This window comes from Odocoileus virginianus, chromosome 18, assembly GCF_023699985.2.
Source record: "Odocoileus virginianus isolate 20LAN1187 ecotype Illinois chromosome 18, Ovbor_1.2, whole genome shotgun sequence".
NCBI classification, from domain to species: Eukaryota; Metazoa; Chordata; class Mammalia; order Artiodactyla; family Cervidae; genus Odocoileus; species Odocoileus virginianus.
In genome coordinates, this window is record NC_069691.1 from 3,743,845 (window position 1) to 3,757,120 (window position 13,276).

The 13,276-nt window shown below is 41.2% G+C and overlaps 1 protein-coding gene across 3 annotated transcripts in view; it reads right to left on the reverse strand.

Annotated features, from left to right (window-relative positions):
• Positions 1 to 8,251, reverse strand: part of UNC13B (unc-13 homolog B) — a 202,903-nt gene extending 194,652 nt beyond the window's left edge. For 2 of the 3 annotated variants that reach the window (XM_070480296.1, XM_070480295.1), the window contains exon 1: positions 7,916 to 8,242. In XM_070480296.1, coding sequence (XP_070336397.1) covers positions 7,916 to 7,937 — 22 coding nt within the window. In that variant the 5' untranslated portion in view covers positions 7,938 to 8,242. Of the gene's footprint in view, positions 1 to 7,915 lie in introns of all 3 variants that reach the window. The other variant, XM_070480297.1, reaches the window with a different exon arrangement.
• Positions 8,252 to 13,276: the final 5,025 nt, after the last annotated feature.

The following is a 13,276-nucleotide window of genomic DNA, read 5'->3' on the forward strand; positions in this document are numbered from 1 at the left end:
AGGATGTGACCATGGGTGTAGATGGCTGAAATGATATAGACAGAGATTTATATCTGTATCATTCACCACCCTCTCCTTGGCAGGCAGATTTTCTGTATCCATTTGCAGATAAAGGCTTTACAAATTTGGCTCATAACTAACAGAGAAACATCAGTGAGCTAGCCCTTTGAATCATCTGTCCCACTCGGAATCACACACAAAAGCAATTACCTTCCCACTGCCCATTCCCTTAGTTGCCAGGCGAATCTTCCTGCACCCACAGCCCTCTAGCCCCTTCTCAATATCACTCATAGTAAAGCACTATGAAAATTATTAAGGCAAACAGCTGCAAGAGAAAATTAATAGCCTAACACAGTCCGCAGACCTATTTGTTCTCTAGTCCCAAAAAAGTACTAAGAACTAAATGCACAGAAAGAAGTAATAGAAAGAAAAAAAAAAGGTTTCTTTTTGGAAATATGTACTTTCTAGTGATTAAGAATTTATTTTTCCTATTTTATATAATTGGTTGAAAAGAAAGTGAAGTCACTCAGTCGTGTCCGAGTCTTTGCGACCCCATGGACTGTAGCCCACCAGGTTCCTCCATCCATGGGATTCTTCCAGGTACTGGAGTGGGTTGCTAGTTCCTTCTCCAGGAAATCTTCCTGACCCAGGGATTGAACCCAGATCTGCATTGTAGGCAGATGCTTTACCGCCTGAGCCACCAGGGAAGTCTTAATATAATTACCTAGGAGGAAACAATTTGTATACACACACCCTAGCACGGACTTTCTCTTGTCATATTTTGACCACATATTTTATCACTATGGGGTTCACTGGCACACACAAAAAAGAAACCCTGATGACTTTTTCCTTTGATGTCAGAGCCTCTCTCAAACAGTTGCTTTTGGAGATTACACCTGAGAATTACCAGTTCATTTTTACTGAAGAAGACAAATAGAAGAATGAAACAATTTCCTTTATAAAGCTGAACACAAAATTCTACCAATGCCTACATTTTTATTTTCTTTCTCAGTAATCACAGAAAGATCACAACAAAGCAGGAAATACACAGCAGGTTGCCTGATTTTCCTCATCAGAAGCACCTACACCTAAGTATTCTATACAACAGGAAATAAGTTATTTTTATATAGCCCTAAGAAAATGGATCTCACCGCCCTTCTCTGACAGTTCAAGTCTCATCAAAACATTTGGTCCTCCAACAGTGACCAATAGTTGCTGTTATTTTCAGTATGAAGAAGTCATAGATATAAACACAGCTGATATACTTCAATCCTTGTCGGTTTTATCCTTATTGATATTGCAAATTGCCCATCTTTGGCCATTAGGAGCTTCTCACTGTTAATATTTTAATGTGTATCTTTTCAGCCTTTTCCCCCCTACAGTTACATGCCGTTTAATGTTTCTCCTCATCCCCTTGTTCATTTTCCTTTGAGCTCCATGTTCACGTGCATTTTCTCATGTCAGTAATTTCTTTTAAAACTTTTCATCTAAAAATAATTTCAGACTTACAAAAAAGTTGCAAAAATAAAAACATGTAACTTCTCTCTTTAGAAAAATGATATTCCTTTTTAAAAGTATGTAATGTCAGTAAGTTCAGGGCTAAGCTATTATCTTTGTTTAGCATGATAAACAGGAATTCAATATTTCTTTCAAAAAATGAGAGCCATAAATTTCAGTCTTAAATGTGAGGCATCAATTTGAGCATAATGGTCAGGTCATTAAAAAAGAAAAAAAGACATCACCAAGCCTATAGGATTAACATGCAAAAAGTATGTATTAATTCCTATGAAGCAGTTTTGATAACCTGGCCAAATTCCCTTTTTTTTTTTTCTTTTTGATGAATATCAGAAATACAGTTACTAGGAGGGTAAACTGGTAGATCTTAGAAGACTGTTTTACATTATCAACTACAGTTGAACATAACATAACAAGTATTTTGATCCCACATATATATACACACACCCATCAGAAATACATACAGAGGTAATACCAAAAGACACAAAATACAAAGACATTTGGAGTGGTATTATAAAACCACAGTCCAAGATGGAAAAAAAAAAATGTCCAGCAAAGGTAAATAAACTGCGGCATACTCATACACTGAGCTGCTGCTGCTGCGTCGCTTCAGTCGTGTCCGACTCTGTGCGACCCCATAGACGGCAGCCCACCAGGCTCCCCCGTCCCTGGGATTCTCCAGGCAAGAACACTGGAGTGGGTTGCCATTTCCTTCTCCAATGTGTGAAAGTGAAAAGGGAAAGTGAAGTCGCACAGTCATGTCTGACTCGTAGCGACCCCATGGACTGCAGCCCACCAGGCTCCTCCGTCCATGGGATTTTCCAGGCAAGAGTACTGGAGTGGGGTGCCATTGCCTTCTCCAATACACTGAGCTACTACACAGTAATACAAATAAACTACTGCAAAATGCATCAAGTGGAAGCATCTGACAAGCATAATATTAAGCAGAAGAAGCATCCCCCCCAAAATATTATATAATTCCCTTTATGAGAAATCCAATATGTCAATAATACATCAATTCTTAAAAGCTCAAAAACAGGGAAACTATATAATATTTTGCTGTGAGCCTAGAACTGCTCTTAAAAAATAAAGTTTATTTTAAATATAAATAAAAAGTTTAATAATTAAAAAAAAAAACTAAATTATTCTGGAGCGTTGGAATAGCATAACATTACCTTTGGGGAAAATGGGAGGGAGTGCCGACTGAAAGGGAAAGTACGGTGGGCTTCCGAAAGGAAAGAAAAAGAACGGGGTGCTAGCAGCATTCTGTTTCTTGACCAAGGTGGTGATCACACGAGTGTGTTCACTTTGTGATAGCTCCGTGAGCCATACACTTTAAGACTTGTTTACTCCAATATACATATAAATCAAAAAAATTTTAATATACAAATATTGACTCTTCTCTGAACTTTATTAAAGACAATCCACTATAATGTGTGTATAGAACGCCCCAACTTAAAAAATAGCGCTTTATTTAAAAGTTAGAAAAATAGTGCAGTATTTCCCCACTCCAGCAGGAACTTAACTTATTCTACTTATGCCAACTCAGACTTAATAATCCTAATGGATTCTGAGTTTATCTAAGAAAGGAGATATTAACATGTTAAGACCTATGTAGATTGCTTAGACTCTTATCTACAGATATGTATCATAAACAGGCATAGGGAAGGTACTCTACAAATATTTACCAATGATACACATCCCAAACTTTAAACAAACTCACATAGCAAAGTCTGAAATACCTTGCAATGGTAAAAGAGGATCAACACTCAGCCTGCTGGCCTAAAGAGTGCAACTTCTAGAAACCTGACCTCTAAAAACTAAAAAATTACAGAATGTACTGCTTATAAGGAAGAACACAATTGTGACAACTCTCTTTGGCAGAGGAAATTGGTCCTTTTCCCCTTCCCTGCTGCCTGGCTCAAATAAGGCATAATCAACTTCCTGATGCCACAGCTAAGCAAAAGGAACCCAGCAGCAACTCTGTTCCTGAGGGCAGAAACTACTTAAACTATTTGATGTGATGAAAATCCAGCAGCAAGGAGTTAGCTGAGGCAGATGACAATGTTGCAGAAATAAGATGAGAACCTTGACCAACCTGTTCTTATACCTGAAAACTCTAAAATCATTACTATTCCTACTTTTCAGAGTGATAATAAATCAAAATATATCTCTGTGGAGTTTTCCCAGGCTAGAATTAACCCACAAGCAACAGGTATCCTGAGTGTCCATCAGAGTCTACCTTCTAAGAGTTTTCCAGTAGTATCTATTCAGTTAGTTACATGACTGATATGTGCTTATAAAATATGATAAGTTTTTCTAAGGGCAAGTCACAACATACATTGACTTGATACAGTTCTCATCACTAGTGATATTGGTTTGTTCTGTCTTAAAATACAAGTAATAAATATTCAGCTTCCCTGGTAGCTCAGACAGTAAAGAATTTGCCTGCAGTGCAGGAGACCCAGGTTCGATCCCTGGGTTGGGAAGATCCCCTGGAGAAAGGAATGACAGAACCCACTCCAGTATTCTTGCCTGGAGAATTCCATGGACAAAGGAGCCTGGTGGGCTTCAGTCCATAGGGTCGCAAAGAGTTAAGACACAACTGAGCGACTAACACATAGAAAATAAATTTTTAAATAATCAAAGAAGATAAACAAGTATGTGAAAATCACAGGTCAAACTTAAAAGAGTTGAGATCTTCAGGATTTTGTTAAACATAAAAGTTTTACCCACTGGTAAAGGATCTGCTTCTAATAGAGGATTGCTGATATGAGAGATCCTGAGGTACTTGGTTTGCTAATGGGTCCAGGTGAGTGTAATTATTATGCCAAAAAAACAGCAATGAGCAAATCACACAGAAATGACAGATGGAAAGCTGACCGGCGATCTCCAAATATAATAAAACTATCTATAGCGATGTTCATTGTGGCATTGTTTACAACAGCAATATTATAAATTATATTGTTTATAAAGGCAAAATTTATAATAGCAAAAAAAATTTTGATTGTTCATCAATATGAAACTGGTTAAATTACATATGCTCATAAAATGAAACAGTACTCCATAGCCATTAAAAGGAACAATTTAAACTCAAGAAAGCTGATAGGAAAATAAATCATTAAGCTTTCAAAAAAGTTAAATATACTTCCAATTGTAGAATCTATATACTTAAATGTAAAGAAAATTTACAAGATGGATAAGAAAGAGGAAATAGTAGTTACCTCTGGGGAGTAAGAATAGGGAATGAAGACAGGAGAACTTTGTCCTTTCACGTCACATCCTAAACTGAATTTCTTATCATACATATATATCACCTCTATAATAAAAACAAAACAATGAAAGCAATGAACAAAAAAAATTACGATGCTGAGCAAGTGATAGGACCATGATGATTTTTATTTTCCTTTTTACACTTTTCTGCATTTTCTCCATTTTCTGTGATTAACAGTATATTAGCATATATTGCTTCTTATACCCCCAAAACTTTTTTGTTTTAGATTTTTTAACAAGTCAAGTGTAGTCATTTCTAGTTCAAATTAGGGAGAAAAATCCAGAGCTCAGTTATAAACACTCTAGCAACTACAAAGAAATATGGAAAGACTCAATTCTCAAAGTGCTTATGTATTTGGAGAAAACAGTCACGAACACCAAGACATCAAAAGTTAAAGAAAATCTTTGACTTAATTTACTGGAGTTGCTTAGGTGGTACAGGCTCCTATGGAAGCAAAAGATACCAGTATTGTGAGGAAAGCTGTGCCAGATACTTGAAGAAAGACTAAGTGAATTAGATACAAGAATTTTTTTTCAAATTTCAAGTCTAACATCCCACTCAACATTGAAATTCCTTTTATCACTCATTCAATCTCTGCTTAAGTATCCTATGTCAAAAAATTCTCATAAGTAGTCCATTCCATTTGTTAACAACTCTGTTTAAGTTCTTTCCTATCTTAAAAGTTAAAATGTTTCCTATCATTTTCAACACTGGTTGACTTGTCCTAGTTCTGTCTGAGCAACAGTTTAGACAATTTTCATTTACTATTATGATCCTTCTGCAAGAATAAACCTCCCAATTCCTCAAATGGCTTCTATACCCTTCGTAATTCTAATTATTCTGCTCTGAAGAAACTAGTTCCTCAAAAAAATAAAAAAGAAAGAAAGAAAGAAACTAGTTTCTCAGTTTGCCTCTTAGAATCAAATACCCTAATTGAACCCAGAATTCCAGAACTGATCTGACCAGTGCTTTTATCTCCTTAGTCTGGGTCACCATGAATACAGAGCAAGACTAGTTGCTAGGTGGTATACAATTCGTCACCAAATCAGTGGCATTGTTTAGATCATAAGTAATTTATGTTTTAAGGAATTTAAAGCGTTAAAGGAGAAAGATCACTGCGGACTGAGGAACTGAGGACATTTTCAACAAAAGTAGACTATAAGCTGGGAAAGGAAGAATACACTTTCGACAAGCAGAAAACACAGAACACTGCCATGGTATGAATGAACAAAGCTAGTGCTCGAGCAAAGTTATCTGCAAGGGGACAGGCAAGAACATAGGGCCAAAAGGAGCGCTGCAGTCATACTACTGAGAGCCCTTAACCTGCAGGGAATAAGGCGTGATTAAAGGGTTAAACCAAGAAACTGATTTCTTGATTGAGATACTTGGAATGATTAAATCAATATCAGTTTGTCAAACTCAACATCAGATTAAATACTGTTTGAAATTTTTTTTCTAAATTGAGGTATGGTTAATTCACAGTGTTGTGTTAGTTACAAGTATACAGCAAAGTGATTCAGTTTTAACATATATTGTACATTTTTTTTCAGATTCTTTTGATTGTAGAGAGAAAGAGAATAGTTAGCTAAACAGAATTCCTTGAAAATGAAAGCTGCCTGATATTAGAACAAATTGAAAGTACCAGCTCCTTCTCTGAAGCATCAATTCAATGGAAGAGGAATTTCTGGTTTAATAGTGCTCCTGGCTGAAGAATCTTTCATAAGGGACAGTTCTGTGATGCAGTGTGGCAGTAGAGAATTAAACCTATCCAAGGGACACTGCAAAACCCAACCTCTCCCAAATCCTGCTACTCAACAGCAGGGATCTAAAGGAATAAATAGATCTCCAGCTGCTGGGAGAAAATGTCTTACTAAAAGCAAAGCAAAATTCTCATTAATGAAAAATCAACCATGAAAGAAGAAAATTTCTGTGTGTCTCATAATCCCTGAAAATAACCAAATCCATTTTGGGTTAATACAGATTTAACAAAACAGCGGGAGAGAACAGAGGAAAGCAGTTTCATTTGCCAGAAGCTGGGGGAAACACCTAACAGAGATCACAACCAACAATGCTTCTAACCCACAGAACCACAAGAAACATGAACTCTACCCAATGAAAGGTGCTGGGGAAAGGTTCTCATAGATAAATTCCCTCACTCACAACCGAGCCACCTTATCCCACCTTGTTCAACACGGATATGATAGGCTGTAGCTTGAATTTCCCAAGATCAAATTCAATGGGTAATCCAAACCCTGCTTTTTCTGATCTGATAATCTCTAAAATCACAGTCCCTGCACTCATTCAAAACCAGCCCTGAGCTTCTACTATATCAGGCATCTAGAACACAAAAACCATTAAGAAACAGTCTCTACCCTCGTGAAGGTTAGTCGACACACCTTGCCTCAATCTTAAACCCCAAAGCTCTTGGGTTAAAATATCTTCTCAGATGGGTCAAGCGTCCTCAGTGGAAAAGCAATAAAGGACTTCACCTTTAGTTAGTGTGAGGGAAGTAAATAAAAATAAGTAAATCATACTTCTTATGCTCTGCTCTGAAAGAAGAGAAGCCGACACACCTTTTCAAGTCGAATATGAGCTTACTGCTAGCCTGGACTACATAGGAGAACAGGGGACAAAGACAAGCAACAGGGGCGTGGAACGCCAATAAATACCCTGGAAGGAGGGATGTGGCAGCTGTATTCCTTCAAAGCACGATTAGGAAGAACCTGCTACTAAGCCGACTGAGGTTTTACGGTGCGGCGAGAAGGAAGAAAAGAACAGAGGCTGCCCGCTCTGAACTGACGCCCGCTATCCGCGGTCCCTACCTCGTCCACGCTCACTAGAGGACAGCTCTAGATATTATTTAATCGGATCTGGGCCTGCCAGCCAACAACACTGTCACATGGCCACCGGAACGGAGAGGTAACAGCCCCTCCTCACAGGAGAGCGAGGAAAAGCAAGAGAGAGTGGAAAGAACTCTTCAAGATGTTCATAAAGGAGTTGACATAAAGGTTCCCCGAGACACGGGCGGGGCGGGAAGTTTGGAAAAGGTGGTAACCCGACGCCCACTGAAAGCTCGTGGAGATGCCTGAGCGACCTCGGTCCCTCCACCCCAGTCCGCGCACTCACCGCGCACGCAGAGCAGCGACATGGCCGAGCCGCCGGCGATCCTCCGCCGCGCCCCCGCCCCGCCGCCGCGCCGGGCCGCTCCCTCTTTCCTCTTAGCAGGTGCCGCGGCAGTTCCCGCTATCGACCCCACGGGTCTCGCCGCTCCTCATGGTCCCCGTCGCAGGCAGCGTCCCGCCGCTCCGTCTGACCCGCTCCAATCTTCACCGGCTGAGAGGGCTCCCGGTAGTGGTGACTACCGGCCGGCAGGCGGGGGACTGGGCGCGGCACCACGGCGCCATCGCTGAGAGGTAAGGGCGATCGGGACTCCCTCCCTCACTCCACCCGGGATCCGAGCGAGCGCCGGGATGGAGCCTAGCCGTGGCGCCCCGCCCCCCAGCCAATCAACTCGCGCCCAGTCCGCCGCCCCGCCCCCCAAGGGCACGTAGGAGGCGGGGCCCCTTTCCGCTTTCCTCGGTGAAAGACTGAAGGCAACTCGGCCCTCTGACGAGGCTGACGGCCGCGAGGGGCGGGCTTCCCCGGCACCTGTGTGAGGCGGGAACTGCAGCTCTGTGCCGCTTTCATGGGGGCGGGGCTTCTACGCAGGAACAGATTCTTTTCATTGAGAATTTCTGTCCGACTTCCTTAAAGAGTTTATCCCTCTGTAACATTAACGAGAAAGTACCACACTGAAACTAATTTGTTGTTTAGTCGCTAAGTCGTGTCCGACTCTTCTGCGACCCCATGGACTGTAGCTTACCAGGCTCCTCTGTCCATGGGATTTCCCAGGTAGGAATACTGGAGTGGGTTGCCATTTCCTCCTCCAGGGAATCTTCCCCATCCGGGGATTGGACCCTCATCGCCTGTATTGGCAGGCATGACTCTGGGAAGCTCCAAGTCCTCATTAGCCCTGCTCAAGTTTCTGTGTTTGCAAGCCGTTAGCACATCTGGATTCTGCCTGTCAGACCCAGGGAGGGTCTATATTAATCTAACAGGGTCTTTGCCCTCCAAAAGCAAACCTAGCTAGCTTATGATTCCTCTCATTAGAATATAGAATTTGGAAAGAGACACTCCAAATGCTGTAAGTAGGAGCCTGGAGAAGAAAAGGAGATTTTATTTATCCGGGGTTTGTCTAAATTTAGAGAAATATACAAAGAAAGATTTTGAGCAAAGCAACTCCACAAGCCTAGTCAACAAAGATGCCTGACGGGCATTCTCTGGACTTCTGGACATTGAAATATCTAGCTCTTTAGCCCAGCTGCCCTAACCTCAAGAGCAAGGGACTAGAAGGGTGTTGAACCTCTGGGTTCTGGAACTAAGAATAGAGACCAAAAAACAAAACAAAACAAAAAGCTCTTATGGAACCAGAGATTCTCCTAGGGGATGCAGAGACCATCCAACAAAGGATGGAAAGTCACTCTGCACTCGGAAACAGTATAGAGTAGTGGGAAACAACCTAATGAAATCATGAAGAGCATGAACTTTGAAGCCAATCATATTCACCCGGTATAGTACCTATTGTCATGTACCAAATTACCCCAAAACTTAGTAGCTTGAAACTGTATTTATTATCTCACAGTTACTGTACAGCACAGAGAACAATAGTATTACTGCAATAATTACTATATATCAATATCCTATGATAAACCATAATGGAAAAGAATATTAAAAAAGAAGTTTTATGTAGGTATAACTGACTCACTTTGCTGTACAAATCATTAACACAATGGAAATCAACTATATTTCAATTAAAATTTTTTTATTTAAAAAAAATATATTTTAGTGCTATCAATATATACGCCAAGTTGATTTCAAAAGTCTACACAGGCATATTTCCCATCAGCAAACTGGGAGTGATATGCTGATATGTCCTCTGTAACACTGAACAATAACATTTAAAAAATCTTTATCAATTAAAAAAAATTTCGATATTATCTCACAGTTTCTGTGGGTCAGAAATCTGGGTATGGCTTAATCAGATCCTCTGGTTCAAGGTTTCTTACAGACTGCAAGCAAAGTTCCAGCTGGACTGCAAAAGGATTCACTTCCAAGCTCACCCATATGATTGCTGGCAGGTCTCAGTTTCTCCTGGGCACTTGAACAGAGAGCCTCAGCTCCCTACTGGCACTGGCTGGTCTCAGCTCCTTGTCCTGTGGACCGCTCCAAAATGGCAGCTAGCTTCCTCAAAGCATGCAAACCAAGAAGGCAATAAAGTCTAACAGCAAGAGGGAAGTCACAACCTTTTCTAATCAACTATAGAGTGATATCTCATTTTTTTTCACCAGAAGCAGTCACACTCAGGAAAAGGGAATTCCACAAGGACATAAATACCACCAGGAGGTCGGATCATTTGGGGGCCATCTTAGAAATCTGCCTACCATAACTGGATTTGAATCCTAGCTCTGGTACTTGTGACCTAGGGCAAGCTACATGACCTCAATTTCCCAAGAAATAATGATAGTATCTACTTCATAAGAGGGTTTTGAGGTTTAAATGACAAAATGCTTTGAAATTAGGGCTTCCCTGGTGGCTCAATGGCCAAGAATTCACCTGCCAAAGCAGGAGACACGGGTTCAATCCCGGGTCCAGGAAGACCTCACGTGCCTCTGAACAATTAAGCCCATACTCCCCAACTACTGAGCCTGTGCTCTGGAGCCCGGGAGCTGCAAACACTGACCCCACGCACTGTAACTGCTGAAGCCCCTGCACATTAGAGCATGTGCTGCACAACAAGAGAAGCCGCCGCAATGAGGAGCCCACACATCCCAACTAGAGAAAGCCCGCTCGCAGCACGGGCAAAAATAAATACATAAGTAGCATGCTACATGCCCAATACATATTTGTTACTACTTAGGGTGTGAACGTGATGGGGGAATGCAGCTGGGAGGTGAAAAGACACTCAGCAGAGCAACAGTCAGAGTCTGAGGGTTGTGATGTAGACACTGAGGCATCCCAGTTTCCCAGTTAACGGTCAGAGGAAGAAAGCACCAAGGTCCTCTGCTCTCTAGGCCCTTGACCAGGAACAATTATGCTCATAAGAAAGCGTAGGGTATCTTCAGAAGCAACTCAAACAGGGATAAAAAGCCAGAGCCTTCTTGTCCCACTGTTTACATTAATTTTTCCAGGGCAGTACTTGAAAGTTCTTCAGCATTTGCATGGATTTGACACTTAGATTTAGCTGGCAGGTAGCTGAGCACTAAGACTTTTTGAAATCCAGGAAATGAGGAGGAAGGAGGGAAGGATCGAAGAAAAGGGGTAATAATGGAAACCCGAAAGTCTCAAGACAGTAAAGCCAAAATACCAAGGGCTGGCATTGCTGCTGTCTTTTTGGAAACTCTCAGGCAGAAGGAGCAGAGTACAAACCCTGTTCCAGGGGAGCCCTCTACCAACTTTATGATCATCCTTAAGTCATGCTCCAAGACCATTAAAAGTTGACCCTTCCTGAGACTTTCCCTTGTGGTCCCGTGGTTAAGAGCCCACCTTGCACACTGTAAAGCAATTTTCTTCCCATTAAAATTAAAAAAAAAAAGAATTCACCTTGAAATGCGGGATACAGGGGTTCATTCTCTGGTCCGGGAACTAAGATCCCACATGGTGCAGAGCAACGAAGCCCGTGTGCCACAACTGTTGAAGCCTGCGCATTCTGGAAGCTTTCATGCTGCAACTACTGAGCCCATGTGCCATAACTAGTTGATGAGCTGCAACGAAAAATCCCACATGCCACATGGTGCAACCATAAATAAACCAAATAATTACTAGATCGGAGAAGGCGATGGCACCCCACTCCAGTACTCTTGCCTGGAAAATCCCATGGACGGAGGAGCCTGGTGGGCTGCAGTCCATGGGGTCTCGAAGAGTTGGACACAACTGAGCGACTTCACTTTCACTTTTCACTTTCATGCATTGGAGAAGGAAATGGCAACCACTCCAGTGTTCTTGCCTGGAGAATCCCAGGGACGGGGGAGCCTGGTGGGCTGCCGTCTATGGGGTCGCACAGAGTTGGACACGACTGAAGCGACTTAGCAACAGCAACAACAACTCAATTTGACAAATATTTATTAAACACCTTTTAAGTCAGGCATAGAGAGATAATACAAAAGTAACATAGTAATCACAGTTCTTATCCTTAAATAGTTTATAAGTAATAGGAAAGATCTATGGGAGATGAGGGGGAACTAAACTAGGGCAGTAAATATAGAACTGAGGGGGAAGGAAAGAGACAATCCCCCTCACCCTTCCATCAGTGTTAAGGAGCCAGAAGTGATGGAACTTGGGACACAATGGCTACGGATATAGTAGAGAAGATCCTTTCTTTCATAGCCAACATCTGGGTGAGAGGGCAAAGGAGAGAGTTTTAAACTCAGATTAGGGAATTCCCTGGCAGTCCAGTAGTTAGGACTCTGTGTTTTCACTGCAAGGGTCCAGGTTCAATCCCTGGTTGGGGAACTAAGATTCCACAAACTGAATGGTGCGGTCAAATAAATTTTAAAAGATAAATAAATAAAGTCAGATTGGCTAAAAAGATGATGCTATGGTTAATGTAGTTTTGAGGAGAAAGATGTGTCCCTTGGACATGTATATTAAGTTTAAGATGTGCTGGGATAACCTTCAGATAGTCATATTAGATAGTACATAATATATAACTGACCCTGAGAAAGCAATTCAGGCTAGAGATACAGATTTCAGTCAATAAATTTATGACTATTTTAATCCCTATTTTGTTGATAAAGAAAATGAGGCAATAATAATTGGCATAATCCTCCCACTCATTAGCTCATGAAATTACCTGGCCCATAAAAACTAACCACTCCCACAGCCCTGGGCCCTCTCACCTTCTGAGAAGGACTGCATTCTGCCTATGGAATGTGTATCTCTCTAAATAAATCCACGTTCACTTTAGTATGGCTCACTCCTAAATTCTTTCCTGAGCTACGTCAAGGACCCGCACCTGGTGGCCAATCGCAAGAACTCGCCCAAGACCTGGAACATGACCATTCTCTTGTACTCCATTTTCCTGCAATATAAGATAGCCTGAAAATGACTGCAAAATTAGGATAAAATCTCATGAATTTATACAGCAAAGCAGAAGAAAGAACAGTATCTCCTCAAGAGACAAAAGGCTGCACATCCTAATAATCTCCTATACATCTCCAAAGAGACCCTTGTTTGAATATCTAAAGATCATTTAGTTCACAACCTAGGAGATACCTCTATATTGTAAAGACTGGGGACTAGACTTAATCCCTAGAGAGATTTATCTTTATTCCCAAGGTTAGAGTAAGGACTCAGATTTACCATGTCTCTAAAAAAACACTCTAAGAATTGGGGAGAGGATAAATAGTCCCTTTGCCCTTAATAAATGGAGAAAATAATTTTGATTTATCC